This window comes from Leuresthes tenuis, unplaced genomic scaffold (assembly GCF_036924035.1).
Source record: "Leuresthes tenuis unplaced genomic scaffold, fLeuTen1.0.hap1 SCAF_6, whole genome shotgun sequence".
Classification (NCBI taxonomy): domain Eukaryota; kingdom Metazoa; phylum Chordata; class Actinopteri; order Atheriniformes; family Atherinopsidae; genus Leuresthes; species Leuresthes tenuis.
This window is the reverse complement of record NW_027325360.1, coordinates 25,190,654-25,209,055: the sequence shown is the minus strand read 5'-3', so window position 1 is coordinate 25,209,055 and position 18,402 is coordinate 25,190,654. Positions and strand designations below refer to the sequence as shown.

General features: G+C 40.6%; 3 protein-coding genes across 4 annotated transcripts; 1 reads left to right on the top strand and 2 right to left on the bottom strand.

The window, feature by feature from the left end:
- Positions 1-242: 242 nt before the first annotated feature.
- On the top strand, positions 243-5,973 carry idua (alpha-L-iduronidase). 2 transcript variants are annotated; one of them, XM_072388431.1, is made up of 14 exons: positions 243-578; positions 1,004-1,144; positions 1,224-1,306; positions 1,499-1,606; positions 1,780-1,875; positions 2,168-2,370; positions 2,625-2,804; positions 2,935-3,151; positions 3,289-3,498; positions 3,624-3,745; positions 4,207-4,332; positions 4,622-4,698; positions 4,862-4,962; positions 5,062-5,973. In XM_072388431.1, exons 1-14 carry the CDS (start codon positions 442-444, stop codon positions 5,160-5,162), a joined length of 1,902 nt encoding a protein of 633 aa, XP_072244532.1. In that variant the 5' UTR covers positions 243-441; the 3' UTR covers positions 5,163-5,973. The 2 variants fall into 2 exon arrangements, with proteins under 2 accessions (XP_072244532.1, XP_072244533.1); XM_072388432.1 differs by lacking the exons at positions 243-578; positions 1,224-1,306 and having other exon boundaries at positions 1,011-1,144.
- LOC140309253 (purpurin-like) lies at positions 5,779-6,912 on the bottom strand. The gene is made up of 5 exons (XM_072387069.1): positions 6,799-6,912; positions 6,383-6,519; positions 6,175-6,287; positions 5,878-6,090; positions 5,779-5,789 (listed from the first exon to the last, which is right to left on the bottom strand). Exons 1-5 carry the CDS (start codon positions 6,910-6,912, stop codon positions 5,779-5,781), a joined length of 588 nt encoding a protein of 195 aa, XP_072243170.1.
- A 3,465-nt stretch (positions 6,913-10,377) lies between these two features.
- Positions 10,378-17,331, bottom strand: LOC140309252 (potassium voltage-gated channel subfamily V member 2-like). Its single transcript, XM_072387068.1, has 5 exons — positions 15,997-17,331; positions 14,457-14,672; positions 11,329-11,383; positions 10,526-10,624; positions 10,378-10,403 (listed from the first exon to the last, which is right to left on the bottom strand). The coding sequence occupies exons 1-5, from the start codon at positions 17,329-17,331 to the stop codon at positions 10,378-10,380; spliced, it is 1,731 nt and encodes a 576-aa protein (XP_072243169.1).
- Positions 17,332-18,402: the final 1,071 nt, after the last annotated feature.

The following is an 18,402-nucleotide window of genomic DNA, read 5'->3' as shown; positions in this document are numbered from 1 at the left end:
TATTTTATTTTTTTGTCAGAAATCTACACCTCTGATCACACCTGGACACAGGATTTTATATTTCAATATGAAATCATGTAATTTCACATAAAACAAAACTTATTAAACTTACTTATTTGCTCACTTTATTGGTCATTAAACCAAACTTTAAGATGTTCTAATTTGCTCTCCTTAAAAACAGACTTTAATAAAAGACTACAGCAGTGTCGCATGCAATATACGTCATTTTGCTCAGGCGACTGCAACGCCTGACTGCCTCCAGTTGACTGCTTTTTGTGTTTTTAGTTTTGTCAGTAAGATACGATTTCAATTCTTTCTTTTTTTCTTTTTTCCTCACGTTTACTCGCACACTGAATGTGTGAGACATGTTGAGACCTCGGTCCTTCGTCATTCACTGAAGCTAATTAAGCTAGCGCAGCGTCTGAAGTTACTGTCGCAGCCATGGTGTGGATAAGTTTGTCTGTTCTTGCTTTACTACTTTGCGTTTCCAAAACCTCGGGCTCATCTTGCGTTGTCACAGTTGATGTGGGAAGACCAGAAAGAGAGCTTAAACACTTCTGGAGAAGCAGTGGCTTCTGGTAGGTCGAATATAAACGAACCTCTCTGTATTTACATCAGTTTCTCCTCCCAAGTGCGCAGTGGTGGACAACAGAGGCAGAGATTTTAGATCAGATTTGAATTAAATATATAGATGACATGAGGTTTATTGTCATGCAGAAGGTGTCCGCGATTGTGAGGATATTTTAAACACTGCAGCAAGTATATTTCTGTAACAGAGCCAAGACATTTTTAAAATGTGACATTTTTTAACAAAGATCTTTGTAGAATATATTTTTTTGTCAAGTATCAGTAATAACTGTATTTGGCTAAATGACTGTCAAATGAGATCACATGGCTCAAAAGCGTTTTTAGACCATACTTTTGTATCACTTTCATGGGCAAATTGTTGTTTTGAATAATGTCACTTCTAAAATGATAATACTTATTGTTATTCTGGGTGCAGTCCTCCACTCCCTCATACCAAGGCCCATCAGTTTGACCTGAGCATCGACCAGAAGCTGAATTTGGCTTATATGGGCTCAGTCCCTCATGGAGGGATCCAGCAGGTCAGGATACACTGGATGTTGGAGCTGGTCACAGCACAGTAAGTCATCTGCCAGAAATAGAAGCCAAGAGACAAAACTGTAAACTGAAGTTATCGATATGTGATTTTATTGTTGTAGAGATATTGGCGGAAGACCCCAGTATGATTTCACAAAACTGGATCGGCTGGTAGAACTTTTGTGGGTCAATCAACTTCAACCAGGTGCTGTGCTGTAAACATACTCTATTGTTGGGCATATATATCTAAATTAATCTTTGTCTTTTGCTCATTCCCAACATGACTTTTTAGGGAATACATTATTGGACACTTATACCACAGATGTTGAAATTTGAAGATGCATAAAAAGTACAGTAGGTCAGATGGGTTTTTTTTGCATTCTGTTGCACTTTGCAGGTTTTGAACTGATGGGCAGTGTTTCAAACTACTTCACTGACTTTGAGGACAAGTCACAAGTGATCGAGTGGAGAAATCTCGTTTATCTCATAGCCAAGAGGTACATTGGTGAGTGGGCAACAGGTGCCATTGTTTAGTCATTGTGTTGTTTACACTTCATGTCACACATGCCTTCTGAAAACTTTGGGGGAAAAGGTGCAAGCTGAGTGACTGTCTAAACATTCATGGGCTGAGCTTAATTCTTTACTCAGTCACCTTCATAGTTTTTATCTTGATTTCAGATAAATATGGCCTGGGAAGTGTTTCTCGATGGAACTTTGAAACATGGAATGAACCCAACAACCATGACTTTGATAATGTCACCGTGTCAATTCAAGGTAAAACCAGAATATCAGACATTCTCCCTGTTATGTTAGTTATTTGTGTGGATGGAGGTTGCTCCCAATGACGGGGGGGAAAGTTTCCCAGTCAAGTCTTACTTACTTAGACTCATATATGGATCATGTCATGAAAAGTGTAATATCTGCACAGTGTTAACTTTATAAGAATGACAGATTTGAACCTGTTCAACAGAACTCTAATCTTTATTATCACCATTGATCATTGATACTTCAAAGCTGTGGCCATGAACATTTCTGTGATTCCGTCTGTTTTTAATTTTGATTTTAGGGTTTTTAAACTACTACGATGCCTGTTCGGAGGGCTTACGCGCTGCCAGCGGACTCTTGAGATTTGGAGGCCCAGGAGACTCTTGTCATCCACCACCACACTCACCGTACTGCTGGGCCATGCTGCAGCACTGCTACAACGGCACCAACTTCTTCACTGGTGAGACGGGGGTCAGGATCGATTACATCGCCCTGCACAAGAAGGTGAATTTCTCAGGACTGGAGAAAAGTTATACTGTCCTGTTCCAGAGGTTCCTGTCAGACAAATTTTTTACAGCTGCTAGGACTCCTCCGTAGAGTATCATTATTTTTGTTTTGTTTGTGATATGTTTAGTTTTAGTACAAAAATGATGCTGAACACAGTCACCTTGGTTATGTAAAACACATTTTATAAGACATTCATTAGTTTGATTTATTTTAAAGCCAATGCAGGCAGACTTTCTGTTTCCATCCCTCAGGGAGGAGGCTACTCTTTGCCCATCCTCCAGCAGGAGATCCAGACTGTAGGGGAGATCCAGGAGCGTTTCCCCCGACTCCGCAGCCTCCCTGTTTACAATGATGAGGCTGATCCTCTGGTGGGGTGGTCCAGGCCTCAGGAGTGGAGAGCTGATGTGACCTACGCTGCAATGGTGGTAAAGGTGAGGTAACCAAATGTGAAGAACCTTTTTTTGGACTCTGAATGGTGACGATTCTAATGCAACTGTTGCGGAAATTCAATTATACCATTAGATGACCACTAACCAATCGCCTGTCCTACTCACCCAACAGGTGATAAGCCAGCATCAGAATCTGTTGCTGGCAAACCCAAATAGCACCATCAACTACACCCTGCTGAGCAACGACAACGCCTTTCTCAGCTACCACCCACACACTTTCACCCAGCGCACGCTTACCGCCCGCTTCCAGGTCAACAACACCCACCCACCTCATGTCCAGCTCATCAGGAAGCCCGTCCTCACCGTCATGGGCCTGTTGGCTTTGATAGGTGATAATCTCTCTACTCTAGAACCCTCCAGGCTTTTATATGTACCTCAAAGAGGTTGTGTGATTCAGGAAAGATACTTTTAATCCATATACGGGTGATTGCTAAAGTAGCCCTTCTGTATTTGATACGAAATTAAGGAGAGACCCAGGTCCCGGCTGAGGTTGTGAGCTCAGCAGGACGCCACAACAGCACCCTGGGAGTTCTCGCCAGCAGCCACAAGCCTGTGATGCCGGGCGGCTCGGACAGCTGGCAGGCAGCAGTGCTGGTCTACAACAGTGATGACAACAGCACCTCCAACAGCACTGATGACATCACTGTCACAGTGACGGGATTGGCTGAGCAAAAGGGTGTGTTCAGCCAGCCTCTGTTCGGCCACTGCTGTTGACTCTCATGTGAATTAAGATTTAAAAAATTATTCGATTTGCTATGGCCTTTATTTCAGCGAATGAATATCTCATCTGTTTGTTATCAGGCCTTGTGTACGTCACATATTACATGGACAATAATGTAACCAATCCATACCAGCTGTGGCAGACTATGGGCAGCCCCGACTACCCCACAGCAGAGCAGTTCAGACACCTCAGGAGTGTGGAGGTAATATTAGATGTACTGGAGTATATCACAATTTTTTTTGCATGAATTGATAATGTTAATTAAAGTGATTTTAAAGGGACAATGTGTACCTTTTCACTCCTAGTAACACTATAAATGTGAATCAGCTTTACTGAGCTTATCAGCATCTTATACCTTTAAATTCATTGTATTTCTGGACAGATATGGATGTAAACTGCAACTCAGCTGGTTGCTGGAGGCACAGCTGTGAGGCATTCATTTTGATTAAGGATAAATCCCTGTTGTTCTTTTTTTAAGAATGATAACCTAACTGCAAATAATGCATACATTATGGTGTTTTCAAATATTTTAAGAAGCACTACATATATATGTTGTATTGTAATAAAACTCCACAGAGGATTCTAAAGGCAGTGATTTCACTTTTCTCTTCTGTTCAGGGCGCTGTTGTGCTTTGACTCGCTGATGTTGTGTCATTGTTTCAGGACCCTTATACTGATGGACCCTGGAAAGTTCCTGCAGGCGACTCTCTGACTCTGAAAGCCAAATTGTCCGTGCCTTCTGTCCTCCTCATCCATGTTTGTGCTCAGCCAAAAGCTGTGCCAGACCAGGTAAGTACCACCTATTATTATTTATTATCTAATAATTCAGTTTCCTCGTCGCTGATGGATAAACTCGCTCTTGGAAAATTGCAAAATGCTTCCTGAAATGCAGTGACTACATACAGCATGCAATATGACTCAGCATGCATCACTGAGCAGTTGAGTATTTCAATTATTTTACTGTTTTTTTATCAATAGTTATGTGTGCTATTCAGTTAGGTTTATTTTAGTTGTTATAACTTTCAAAACACACGGCCTGAGTCATTTTCACATCATTCTGTATTTTACCTTTGGCTAGGTCAATGGACTTCGCTTCATCAGGGTCACCAAAGGCCAAGTTCTTATTCTTTGGTCTGACCATTGCGTTGATTCAAGGTAAATACTTCCTATCCAGGACTGATTTAGATTTGATGTCTGTTTCACTCAACATTATCGTGACAAAAACATGTTTTAAAGGAGATATTGCATCATCCATTTAAAGGCCAGGTGACATCAGTAAGAGCAAGTTAGCATTCATTTTATACTTTGTTTTTGGTAGATGCATCAAGACTTTTGAGGTGGAATTCTCCGCAGACGACAAGGAATTCAGCCGAATAAATAACCACGACACCATTTTTACTTCTTACGTCTATTCACCAGGTAAATATCCCCACCAGAATCCTGAAAGAATAACTATGAACCCAAAGCAGTAAGACTCTGAGACCAAACTTCTGCCATGTTTCATGCTGTGTTCTGTAGTGGACCAGGAGGTTGGAGGTCTGTACAGAGTTCGATCTGTGGACTACTGGGGAAGGCCTGGCCCATATTCACTGCCAGAGAAGTATTCAGAGGAGCATTAAAGCTGGTCCAAGGCAATCATATTATCTTTAGAAAGTTAAACAGGATGCTTCAGTTGCCCCTTAGCATTGCCCCAGAATGTCGCAAGCACACATTATGCTCTGTTTAACTGTGATGGGATGCGATTGAAAATATTTGGTTTGTTGATTTGCTCGTCTCCGAGCAGACTTACCAGCTCACCAGAAACTATTATCACACAGTTGTTTTGTACATGTTTGTGCACCGGAAGAGTAAAGCGATGACCTGTTTAAGTAGGCTTCATGGAAGCTTTTAAAAAGAAGGACAATGGCTAGTTTCTTTACAAAATTTATTGTGAGCAACAGAGATTGCAGTGCAGATGTTACCCATCAGTGTGGCAATACTGTACAGTTGGTTATATCATTACATCCATTTGATCTGCGATAGTTTTCAGATGATTTGACATTGAATTGTCTTGGTAGCAGGTGGCAATTTTACATAATGCGTTTTGATTGAATTTATCAGACAAATAACTGCAGCAAATCAAATTGTTAGCAGGATTATTAACTTGTGAAGAGCCATGTCTTCATCTCTGGTGTGAAGATCGGTCCAGTTCAGTGACAGGCTTCCCAACAGCTTAAAGTCCAGCTTAAAAGCAGTTCAGCAAGCTCCTGTTAAAAGAGAGGAGCAACACGTGTTTAGACATTTGTTCTGTTGTGGAGCATCAGCTGATCCTTTAAATGTTTGTTTGTGACATACCGGACTGCAGCACGGGCTGGAACTGTCCGGCCATGCAGATTTCTTCCTGTTTCTGGCGGACGACTCTCTGGATGGCAGGGGGCAGGCCACGGGGGTTGCGGGAGAAGACCAGTGAGTAGCCATCCTCGCAGCTTCCATCATCCTTCACGGTGCGGCAGGCATAGGTGAGGGCGTAGTTATCATAGTCTGTGTCAATGACCCAGTAGTTGTCGCCTAAAATTAGCGGAGAGGAGAGGTTAGTCTCAGCTGGACTGAGAGAGGCAAAGGAACTGTATGTACACAGCCGGTCGAGCTTACCGCCGCTGGACAGGTAGCTGGCCAGTCCCTGGTAGTTCATGAACATCTTGCCTGGAGTGCCAGGGTCAGGCACTGAGTACTGAGCAGCCATGTCTGCGCAGACGACCCAGAACCTGGACGTCAAGGTGAAAATGAAAATGTCATTTTTGCGACTTGGAATCGTGAATCACGTTCAAATTCCTACCGGTAGGCTTAGAAAAATACCCACCCAAAGAGAGTGACTCTGCCTCTGGAGGAGGCCACCATGGAACCATCGTCCCCAACTGTGTATTCAGCAGATATGTTGTCCTGAAGGAACAAGCCTTCGGGGTCTTTCTTCTGCAGAGCGTACCACTTCCCTGCATACTGTCAAAGATGAACAAAGTAAATGTTTTCACTGTAGATCTGAGTCTGAACATGAACTGCACAATGCTTTGTGTGCTAAAGTTAGCGTCATTTCACTGTATGCTGATGATATTCTCATTTGTATGGAAGATATTGATCATTGTCTTTACTATTTATATGAATTTAAATGTACCAACTGTACATTTTTCAAAATCTATCAATTCTGGATTTGTCTAAGAGTTCCTTTAAGATTATTTTTTACAAATGAAATGAAAAGAAATCAAACTATTGTGTACTCACTCTTTCGGGTTCAAAGTCTTGTTTGACTGTGAAGCTGTCCACCACGCAGGTGGCCAAACCTCGCTCCACGCAGGCCAGGAAAAGCATCATCAAGGCAAAGATTTGGAAGTCCATTCTAGGCCAAACCCAAGTCAGAAACTTGTTATCCTGCTTGATTTTCATTTCAAATGCAACATTCTGATTAGCTTTTTAACTGTACCGATCCACAATCTTATCAAATAACCCTAAAATATTTTTAAGAAGTCATTCCTGTGATTAGAATTTGTCTAAAAAGCCAAACAGGCTCCTGAACAGCCTCCTTACCTGGAGCGTAGAGAGAATCCACTGGAAGTTTTCAGAGCAGAGTTATCAGTGTGTGAGCTGTGCTGTGAAGACGGAAGTGTGAACCTTTTATACCTGACGCCCAGACAAGCTCTCTGATTATTTTCACTTCTTGAAACTAAATGCAGAGTTTAAATCTAGCGTTAATCCATTTAACTAAATCCTTTGCTGTAAGCTGATGAACCCTGCATTCAGCAGTGTATAGGCTTTATGTAATTGTTTGTCTGGCTGCAGTACATGATGGCGGATGTACCAGGTGAATACAATGGCATTAGCCTCAAGTCACACGTCTGCGGCGAAGGTGGATTTACTGAGTAATACTATAAGCTAAGGTGTGATGCAGCCTGCGTGAGAAGTTTAGGAAATTACGTTATTCTTATGACTTTTGGGTTTGTTCCTCCAACTTTTTCTGTTCTCACCCTTAAGATGTTATCTTTAAGAAAACGTCTGCTTTTCTCAAAAAATGGTTTTAGAAACATGGACATTAACCTGGTTTTGATGATCGTTGACAGAAAAGTTGCACTTTTATAACTTTTTGAACTATCGTCAATCTCTGCAGCTACCTAATGGGGAAGAAACTGACAGAATATGTTTACTATGAGGACTTTTCTTGTTTATTTTCGGTCCCTGATTTCCACTTTTTGTTTGTAGAGTTTGTTATGTCTGTTTCAATTCTGGCATCAGTTTTTCTGTCAAATTAACAAAATTTGGTAACTCAGAACACTCAAAGGCTGTTTTTTTGGGTCACTAAAGATAAAGGATTACAGAAAAAAACGGTTTAGCGTGATCCGCAAAGGGAAAACATCTTGAATGAAAACAGCACCGATTAAAGTGCTGCTATTATATCAGCAGCAGCTCAGGTGTTTCCATCTGGTGTCACTTGTTTGGTTAAGTAACATGCTGTCATCTCGTCTGGAAATGCTGTCAGAGATTCAGTCTGTAATCCCTGGCAGGACACAGCTGAGATGTTTTCAATACTTTATCTGCTTGTGCATCAGCAGAGGCTGCTGAAAGACACCCAATGTGACGGCGCCCCGATTCAGCTGCAGATCTGCTTCGTTACTCATTACATGACACCTCTCTGAAGCTATTTTCTCTTCATGTTGTTTTATTTTGTGTTAATGTGAACCAAGAGAGAGAAAAATGTAAGTAGATCACTGTAATCCCCCACTAACAAGTTCCCCTCACCAGCCCCCAGAGGATATATTTATCACTTGCACTTTGAGCCAGGACATTCATTGTTGTTTGGCTAATAATAACCTGTTTTGATGATATTAGGTAAGAACTCTGTGCCTTGACCTCTGCGGCTGTTGATCGCTGTCAGATCTGTCAGTGGCACGGCTGGTGACACGTGCAGTCTGTTAACTTTACGGATCTATTCTGAAAACTGAAGTTGGGTTTAGTGATGCCATTGCACACAAGTTGCGCACACACACACACACACACACACACACACACACACGTAGCTGGAGGTGAGCTTATCTGCTTGGAGTCACGTCGGGTGACTGGGCGCTGTGTATGAGCCGGTAAGTTGTGTAACGAGGGTATAAATGTACATCAGTTCTTATGGGTTACATATACTAAAGGATTCTTAGGGGATGGATGACAAACTTGATTTCGTTATGGTCTCAAAAGTTCCATTTTCTACATTAGTTACCGAGTCAAAACTACAAATTGAGCCTTCAAGTTCTCAGTTTCAATGGCTGATGAGTTTTTAATGCAGGGTTTAAAGCACGTCTTTTTACATTTTGCAAGCTTCCCAACAGATGTAAATGTTACTTATTCAAATTAAGTTCACTTTTTGCATCCTAGACAATAACACAACCATTTAATCCTGGATTTATTTAATAAGTGAAGATAAAAAAAGAGCGATTATTCAGTTCAATTACTTTGGTGGGTTTGTCAGACAAATGATTATAAATATCAAATAATATGAATTTGTTACTGATTTTCACAGGAAATTAAACTTTAATTCAAAGTAAGCAGTTGAACGTACACTACCTGAACCACATATAAATGAGTATCGATTCTTTTTTAGACCATTTGCACATTTGGTAAATTTATTGATGCAAATAAGGAGTTTCGCTGAACAAATGCAACGTGACATTTTATAGTATTATACTTCAACTGAAGACATCAAAGCAGATCCGTCACGTGGAAAATAACTATCCAACAATCATCACACCTTTGAATTAATAAAACTTGAAGCTGGGCTTTGTGATTAGTGCCACGGGATGGAAAAAAAAAACGTTTCTCTCTAAACCTCTGACAGTTAATACACGGTGCTCTCATTTCTTAGAGTGGTGTCATTATGTAAAGATCTAAAGAGCTCTCAGGAAAACGTTTATGGATGCCTTTGATCATTTTCTTGAATAATTCCACTTTATGATCTGAAAAACATGCAGATTTCACACGAGTTCCAGTTTATCCAGGACTGACTGCCCCATCAAATTAAGCCCAAGACTGTTTAATTTAAAATGTGTTCACATCTAAAATTAGAAAGAGCTAATATGACCAAATGGACCTTTTTTTTCACATTATGCAAGTATACCAAGTTTCCCTAAATGTATCAAATTCTTTTTAAGCTATACATGTTCTTAGGACAGTTTTTCCATTTAAGAGAATAAAATAAGACCAATGCTTAATTAATCAATTTTCTCACTTTAATGACTGGTACTTTTACATGTTTATCTTTTAAAAATATATCAACAATGTCTGGTAGTCATGTTTTTACCCCCCCCTCCCAAACAACCGAGGGACAAAATCATCCAAACAGGTGTTGTAACAAAAACCAAAGATCCAAAACAAGTGTTGGCTAAATGGCAATAAGTTAGCATGATCCAAGACTACCAAATTAAACAGATTTGCATTGGAAACACAAATCTGGACAGCAGAAAAAGCTTGTGTGTTTGAGGTGTCAAACCTGATAATGCAGAATACAACCAAATGTCAGATGTTGGAAAACAAAGGCAGAGACTACAGCGGTTATGTACTTCTTGTATTTGCAACTTTGCTTCATTACAAACATCAACTTAATAACTTACGAGTGCAGCTGCATTTGCAGTTATACAATGCTGAGTTAAAGAGTATTTCATGTGTTGCTAACAAACAAGAGGGGTGGGAACAGTGAACACGTCCACAAAATTGGAGTGTCTAACTGACTGTGGCCTAACTTTGCCATTGTTACTCCAGAAAAAAGGAGGAAGAGGTTGGAAATTGCACATGGACATGGACATCCTCTTAAATCACTCCACAGGTTTACTTCAGAATGGTGTCTTCGTTTGCTGTGAGGAGGAAAGTGAAACGCACGTTTATTTTTGGTGTTCCCCACAGATAGCAACACAATGCACTAGTTTAGTTACTGTGGAGGCTGAATGTTTGATATTAATAAGCATGAAGATGTTACCTTCTGCTAGCTGCTTCGCAATGCGCTCCTGCTCCTCACGGACCTTTTTCTCCTCCTCCTCGACCCTCCTTTCCTCCGCTGCGATGGGCTTCAGGTTTTCTGGAAAAGTGAAGAGGTATATTTAAAACGGATCAACTTCCCCCCCTTTCTTCCTTCCCTTTGAAGGGAAACCCACTGATCAAGCACCTGTGCTTCTAAACCACATCTAAACACTGAGTTTGTTTCTAAATCTAAGACACCACACTGACTTCACCTTTCCATGAAGATTTGCCAAACATCTGGATTCATAGAGAATCAGAATAATGTTGTTTAATCCCATACACACTTCACAGGTGAACCAAGATGGCCACATCTTTCTAGTCATCATATCAAGACAAATTTGTCCATTTTCTGGACAAATGTTCTGTCTAATCTCAATCACATCAGAAACATTATGTTGACAACAACAGTGATATTTTCTCAGTTCACTCACTGAACTTTCCCTGATAATGTTGGGGGCTTCACTTGGGAATTTTAAATTTTGAATCTTCATTGGAAAAAAAAAAACGTCCATGTCAGCGTATACATATTTAATATGAAACTGTCCCAGTTTCTATATATAAAATTCTGCAGGATTTTGGGACAAGTTTGTCAGCATATGTCCAGTGTCGGATTCTAAATTAGATTAATTACAAAAACAAGTCTGCAGCCTTTACACTGACGAGTGTAATATATTTTGCTCATTTGAAAAACATTCGAGTGGGTTGACTTCAGGACTCTGCAGCAGAAAAGTTAAATGTATGTTGATTATATAAACAACTCACCATATCTCTTTTTACCATAGATGATCCCAGCAATCAAAGCTGAATACCTGGCTGTCTGTAATGGGAAAACACTTATGTGATAACACTATAGTGTCGAGCTAACGGGCAGTTTGCTATTTGCCATATGTAACATAAACAGTAGGGGGCAATAATGAGAACCAAACACTGATTCAAAGACAATCATTGAAATACAGCTGAACTACATCCTAAAACAGGGTTAAACATAAGACAGAGAATGTGTCATCTCTAATAAATTGTCATCTTTTAAAATCATTTCAATTTATATCAACATATCAGCACTGAGTCGCTTCGATGCTGCTAAGTGTTAGCATTAACAAAATGAAGGGTGTTGCTCGGTCAGGGCACATTGCACTGACAGTATATATGCATTGTCTTTGTCATAATCTCACATAACCGTAACTATTACGTGGTTTGACTTAGAGATTTAGTTACTGTGTCAGTTTACAACTCGCTTTAAGCTAGCATGCCCATGGCTAATAGTTAGCATGTTAGCGTGCTCTGCTGTCTGAGAGTGAAATACCAAATTTATACGGCTCGTTTTATAGTTAAAACACAAGGTAATATTTTCCACAATATATCTAACAACCCAAACCTTAATCAATGGCGACACTGCAACGGGAGGAGCCATAGTTTTGCAGCAGAGGTCACTTTACCAACGCAGAGGACTACGGAGAGGAGTTGTATTCTTCTTCGTTTAATTTCTTAAGCACCGTTACAAAGCATTGTTACTGTTGCACTACTGCCACCTTCTGGACAAAATGACACAGCACAGCACAGCACAATAAATACTATTTACTGTCTTTTTTATTGTAGTGTTGAATTTAATATTTTGGGTAGTTTTTCTTTTTCTTCTGTGTCTTCTCGGATCAAAGACGTACAAACTTATTTTAATTTATATTTGATTAATGAATGATTTATGGCTTATATTAGTGCAACAGGAATATTGAAGATATTTTTATAGCATTCATCATCTTGTATTTAGCTTCACAATTAAAAATAATGTTTTAGACTACTGGACCCATGCATCCTATATATTTGAGAAACCATTATGACATGTTTAATAATGACTGTATTCAACTGCAGTGGCTTACAAAAGAAAGCCCACGAGTGGCTGTACTACCTGAGGGGGCTCAAGCAGGCTTGCCTGGGTACCACAAGCCTCTCATATTTTCACAGGTGTGTGGCAGAGAGCATCCTCACATCATATATCACTGTGGTATGGAAAGAGCTCTACTACAGACAGAAAGTAGTGAAGTCAGAATATCCATCACCAGAAGCTGTCATTCTCAAAAGCTGCTGCATACTAGAAACTTATTTACGTGCAATAATACTGTCATACTTGTAATCACTTGCATCTCCTTTGTTGCTTTTGAATACAAGGTTACTCTTTTATGTGCAATATTTCTCAATATTAATCCCCCCTGAGCTGTCACCTTATCGTGGTGGGGGAGTTTGCGGAAGAGCTGGAGGAAGTGGCCGGGGACAGGGACGTCTGGGTTTCTTTGCTCAAGCTGCTGCCCCCGCGACCCGACCCCCGGATAAGCGGCAGATGATGGATGATTGATGGATGGATTTCTTAATATTTGTATTATCATAACTCATTTTCACTTTTTCTGGTTGTGCTGTTGGTTTTTTATTTGTGTTGTTTATATATATATATAATTTTTTTATTACATTTGCTTTTATTCCCTATATAATGTTTATGCTTTTTTAGGTTACCTTTTCCATTTCTACTCATCAGGAGTTTTTTTCCTTTTTTCATTTACCTCATTTTCCAGAATGACAGTAAAGCCTCTTAGGTCTTGAATTTTCGAGATCCGTCTTACAGGGATTACAGTATGCAGTTTATCACTTTTGCAGGGATTCATATGTTCAAGGTTTTTTTTTTCAACACTTTGTTACAGATGCCTTAACTCATTTGTGGTCACATTGAAAATTACAGATTGTTCTGCTGTTTATCTGTTTTGCAGTTTGACAACATCCAGCTTAAGACCTTGGTTATTATTGCAGATAATGTTGCATCTATTGTCAGCCAGTGTCAAAGTTACCCACACACAAGCTAAATATCTTAATTGAGAGTTGTTTCTATGCTTTTATTACACTGCCGTGGGAAATGTTTTGCAGTAGCAACTATAATCCTTAAGAGGTCAGTAGAGATTTGTGCACACAAACGCTTCAGTTGTCAGGATGAAAGTTTATTATTAATAAGTTTGTTTAAAACAGGGCTATGAGACTGCATACTGTGATTTAGCTGCATGCATAACAAATGCATTATACTGTATACATTGCTGGCAAACACTGAAATATTGCAAATGAAAAGAAAAGCAATCTTTTACAAAGCCTTTATGTGTTGCTTGTGTGAGCACACGCTTAAAAAAAAAATGCAGATACACTCACAAACAAGGTTTTCATAGATTTTTTTGTGCCCCACTCAAAGTCTGCAACGTTTTAGCTTTTCACTGAAAATGTAGGACGTTGATAATATGACAGATTTTCACTTTGAGAAACGGAAGCAGGACTGCTTCTTCCAAAAACGCACTTGGTTTCAAAAGTATCAGTCAATCATTTATGTGTGATTGTTGATTATAAAATATCTTCCTGTGATTAATGACAATACCACGTGGAAGCATTTACCTTGTGTTTTTATCCCAGCTTCACTGAAGCCAAACGATACTTATATGAAGAGAAATATTCAGTTGCTATATAATGTGTGAAGCTTTGTTATCCCATAAAATTTTAATAGAGCAGAAGTTTGTATAGTACAATATTCTATTGGTTTATTAACTGACTGTACACAGAATTTGGATTTGTTATACACCTTTGTTCTCCTTATTTTATTTTAATGGATTGTCCTTTGAGCCATTATGGTCCTGCCGCCACTAACTGGTCTACAGAGGCTCCTGATGCCACATGCTCATATGTCCCCTTCCAAAAGTAACCACCTTACAGGAACACATTGCAGGTTGTGGGATTCCTCTCTGGTGCCTCTTCAGTGCATTTGCCGCTGCCACATATATTTAATGCACAATCTTACAGTAAAGCATATTAGATACTTATTGAAAGAGAAATCACTATTAGCTTCCAAATATGTTGCCGACTTTATTCACCGTCCTCTGGGTGAATCTCACCCTCCCTCGTTTCTGCTGGGAGGCTGTGTACTGGTTGGACTTGAGTTTAGAGTAATAGTCTGAGAACTTGTTGAAGAGGATGGAAATGGGCAGGCCGTTGAGGATAATTCCGAAAGCGATGCAGACGAAAGCAAAGAGGCGACCCAGGATGGTCTCTGGGTACACGTCTCCGTAGCCAACGGTGGAGATGCTCACCTGCAGGGGAGGGAGGAGAGCAGTCAGTGCTGATGGAGAAACATGGACCATAAACATAAAGTGGAAACACTGCAAATACATCTGGTCATACCTGAACTTAATTTAAGATCTTTACTTTATATACAGTCCAAGTGGTGTTACAAGCTGTAGATGTATGAACTCTTTGCAAAGTGAGGCTTAGACAGTGAAAAGCCAACACTGACTTTAACCAGAATCTTCATCATTTAGAGTTCTACATGGTAGGTAAACTAGTAAACACAATTAAACACTATAAGTAAAAATGGCCAACAATGTTCATGTACTGCATCTGTACTTTGCTCTAAAACGTGGCATGTAGAGCCAACAGATCCATCAATGTTATTTAGTTTCTGTAATCAATTTTTAATGCTCCACTTAAATGTTATTCTTACATCTAAAGGATCATATACTGTATCTATAGCTACATATAGATGTTTCTTGTTATGATGCCCTGTGTAATTTCTGCTGTAGTCATCAGCCTTGCCGTGTAGTCTTTGGAATGGATATGCAGTTTCCTGCTCAGGTTTCCTGCTTCCTCTTCCTGTTCATAGGCACACATTTAAACTATGTTGTAAGCCTCTATATTCAGGGATATGTTAATTCGAATGAGAAGCTCAGTCCACTGTCACAAACCTTAGAATTAAAGTTTAAAGTATTTGTCAGAATGTCTCTCATCCATGACTACATTTCCAAAGCATCCAATCATAGCCGTATGAGACACCCTGCAATCAGACTGTGGCAAAATTGGCTCTGAAGTGGACTGTTCAGTGATTCGTTTCTGTAGAACACAACAAAAGTCAGCATCAGTGAACAGTGCTCCCAGTTCCCCCTACCATAAACATTAGTATAATTCGGAGGATTATGATTTCCTTCCCTCGGATTAGAAGTAAGATTCCACCATCTGCTCTGAGAGTGGGGGGAAAGATCTGTTAATGGGTTTATTCATGGAAAACAGGCACGCTCTGTCAGTCAGAGGTTTGTGTGTACAGTTTTTATAATACATGAGTACACGAAGACATACGTTGTTTGGTATAAAATTTGAAATCTTCCCATTGACTAAACAAGTTAAATTCCCTAAAGCATTATGGGGTATACAGAGATGGCACCGTTGTGTTGTGGTGTGATCAAACAACATTACACTGTTCATTCAGGGTTTTAAATGATTCAAGTAAAGTTTTTCATTTTACTTAATGAGAGCTGTTACTCTAGTTTCAACATCTTTAAATATTCATTTCCTGCATGTGATACCACTTCATTCCGTCCCTCTGGTCTTCTACATAATTGTATTGTACAGAGATGTACTTACAGCTGCCCACCACCACGCATGAGGTATGCTGGTGAAGTTTGTCTGTGGCATGTCATGTTCCACGGTATAAACCATAGCAGAAAAGCTGAAGATGCCCATAGCGATGAAGAGGAACAGGCAGCCTACTTGTTGGTAGCACTGACGCAGGGTGAAGCCAAAAGCTCTAAGACCTGTGGAGTGACGTGCCAGCTTCAGGATACGAAAGATTCGCATCAGTCTCATGATCCTCAGCACTTGCCCCAGCTTTCCCACCTGCCCCACCGCCTGCATGTCGGCCTCGTGCTTCATGTAGTTTTCCTCATTATCAAAGAACTCCAGGATGCCCTGCACGTACTGAGGCAGGATGGCGATCAGGTCCACAGTGTTGAGCACACTCCTGCTGAAGGACCTCAGGTCAGGTGTGGATATTAGGCGCAGCAGATACTCCATGGTGAAGAAGGCGATGCACATGGACTCCACATATTCCCAGTAGGTCTTGCCACTCAGCTGACCTGCATGGGTTCTGTACTGCATCTCCTCAACTGTGTTGAGTGTCATGGCCACCAGGGAGATCAGAACAAACAGACTTGAGGCTACGGCCATCACCTTGGCCTTGATCGAAGAAAAAGGCTTCTCCATCAGGTTCCAGATGGCTCGACGGATCTGGCCCATGAACATGTCATGGAACAGCTCCTCATTCTCTTCAATCTCCACCTCAGCCTCCAGCTCCCTCTGGATCTTCAGCTGCTCGTTCAGCTCATCCTGCCTCTCCTCAAAGGAGATGCGACAGCAGCGGTGAGTGTTCTTGATCCTCACGCCCCAGTAGTTGATCTCCTCCAGGAAGTTGCGAGGACACAGCTCGTCCTTGATCCACAACACACCCGTCCTGTAGAAGTTGAAGATGCTGTGGAAGACATCTGGGTCCCTGTCAAAGAAGTACTCATTGTTGTTCACTATGTAGTCATCACACAGGTCCAGCTTCATGTTGTGGTCTGTGTAAGTGGCCAGTCGTCCAATTCTGGTCTTGGGGTACTTTGCTGCCATCTTGTAGGCTATCTGGTAGGGCTTCCCTCCTACATTGATGTTGATCACGTAGTTCTTCTTGGAGGGGGAGGTCTGCCTTGAGAAGATGCATACCCCACCGTCATCTTCTTCATCCTCATACTCAGCATAAATGTCATAGATGTCCCTGCTCAGCTCTTGCATGGAGTTCCATGTCTTCACGCAGCTTTCCTTGGCTAGCGGGTAAACTGTCTCAGAGGGTCTTCGATTAGCATCCAAGTCTGTGATTTTGTAGTTGGAGAAGAGACTTTGTCTCCTGTTCCACAAGTTTTCCATCTTCTTGGCGCTGCCCATGGTGACCACCCATAGGCTACACAGCAGACAGACTCTGACCGACTGGCATTACTGCTGTCTAATACCCCCTTCACCTAAGCATAGAAGACTTGAGCAGGATGCCTCATGGCCCCGTTAATGTTGCTGACTGAGAGGATCTGCATGCTTATAGGACATCTAAATACCATTATCCTCTGCTGAGCTGCCTGACTGACATGATGTTGGCTGTGTAGCACATCCCAACAAATAACCATAAAATAATTCACCAACTTTTTAAAACTGCTGTAGGATTTGAACTCAGAAAGCTTCAGCTAATTTGTGTGATTTTAAAACAGAATAGCCAACAATCTGAGTTGGTTTTTTTTCCCCCTTTATGAATACATGCAATAGGTCATGCACTAATCTTTTTACAGATTACTCGACCAGTCATATTGTAAGGTTTTGAATGGAAAACAATGATATTTTCTTTATGAAAACACCATGTATTATCACACCATTTAATGTGCACTTTTTCTGTGTATTTTGAAATGGAAGACTATGTAGGAAGTCTCGATATTATTTATGTGGTTTGTTCACTTTTTGGAGGGGGGGGGGGTTTCTTCTACTGTGGTTTGAAATTTCAATGATAAAGGGAACAAAGGAGGGCTGGTGGACACAGATGAAGACAAGGGCTTTAGGCATTAGCCTACTTCCGAATTGGAAGGTGGTGCAGGGTTCTTCAGACATGCTGTATTTTTATTTTCATTTTTAATATTTTAGAAGCATCAGCTGTAAGGCTGTGACACTTCGTGTTACCTTAATTAAGAGGTCGGAATTAATTAATCAGGTGGAATTTAACTTGAACGAATCCCTGTATGTAATATAACTTTGCTTGCAGCTCAATCCTCTTATTGGCTGTCAGATTATTGCCCTGCACGCCAGTTAAAAGCCCAAACTGACCAGAGATGGCATTGTACAAGACCGCCGGCTGATGTCATCAAGCACAGAGAACACTAAGCTTTTATTTACCATTATTGTGCCAGCCACCCATGAGGAATTAATATGATTAAATATTTAAGTCATTAGAGCTGTTACATTTAAGTACAGCTGCCA

What these genes read in the sequence shown, in the direction of transcription:
- idua (XM_072388431.1), top strand. Translation starts at nt 442, where the DNA reads ATGGTGTGGATAAGTTTGTCTGTTCTTGCTTTACTACTTTGCGTTTCC. An exon ending in CATAGCCAAGAGGTACATTG is followed by an intron (nt 1,607 to 1,779) that starts GTGAGTGGGCAA and finishes TCTTGATTTCAG; the next exon opens with ATAAATATGGCCTGGGAAGT. An exon ending in TTCTTACGTCTATTCACCAG is followed by an intron (nt 4,963 to 5,061) that starts GTAAATATCCCC and finishes TGTGTTCTGTAG; the next exon opens with TGGACCAGGAGGTTGGAGGT.
- LOC140309253 (XM_072387069.1), bottom strand. Translation starts at nt 6,912, where the DNA reads ATGGACTTCCAAATCTTTGCCTTGATGATGCTTTTCCTGGCCTGCGTG. An exon ending in AAGACTTTGAACCCGAAAGA is followed by an intron (nt 6,520 to 6,798) that starts GTGAGTACACAA and finishes CATCTTTGACAG; the next exon opens with TATGCAGGGAAGTGGTACGC. An exon ending in CAGCTACCTGTCCAGCGGCG is followed by an intron (nt 6,091 to 6,174) that starts GTAAGCTCGACC and finishes CGCTAATTTTAG; the next exon opens with GCGACAACTACTGGGTCATT.
- LOC140309252 (XM_072387068.1), bottom strand. Translation starts at nt 17,331, where the DNA reads ATGGGCAGCGCCAAGAAGATGGAAAACTTGTGGAACAGGAGACAAAGT. An exon ending in TGAGATTCACCCAGAGGACG is followed by an intron (nt 11,384 to 14,456) that starts GTGAATAAAGTC and finishes TTCCCATTACAG; the next exon opens with ACAGCCAGGTATTCAGCTTT. An exon ending in CTATGGTAAAAAGAGATATG is followed by an intron (nt 10,625 to 11,328) that starts GTGAGTTGTTTA and finishes TCACTTTTCCAG; the next exon opens with AAAACCTGAAGCCCATCGCA.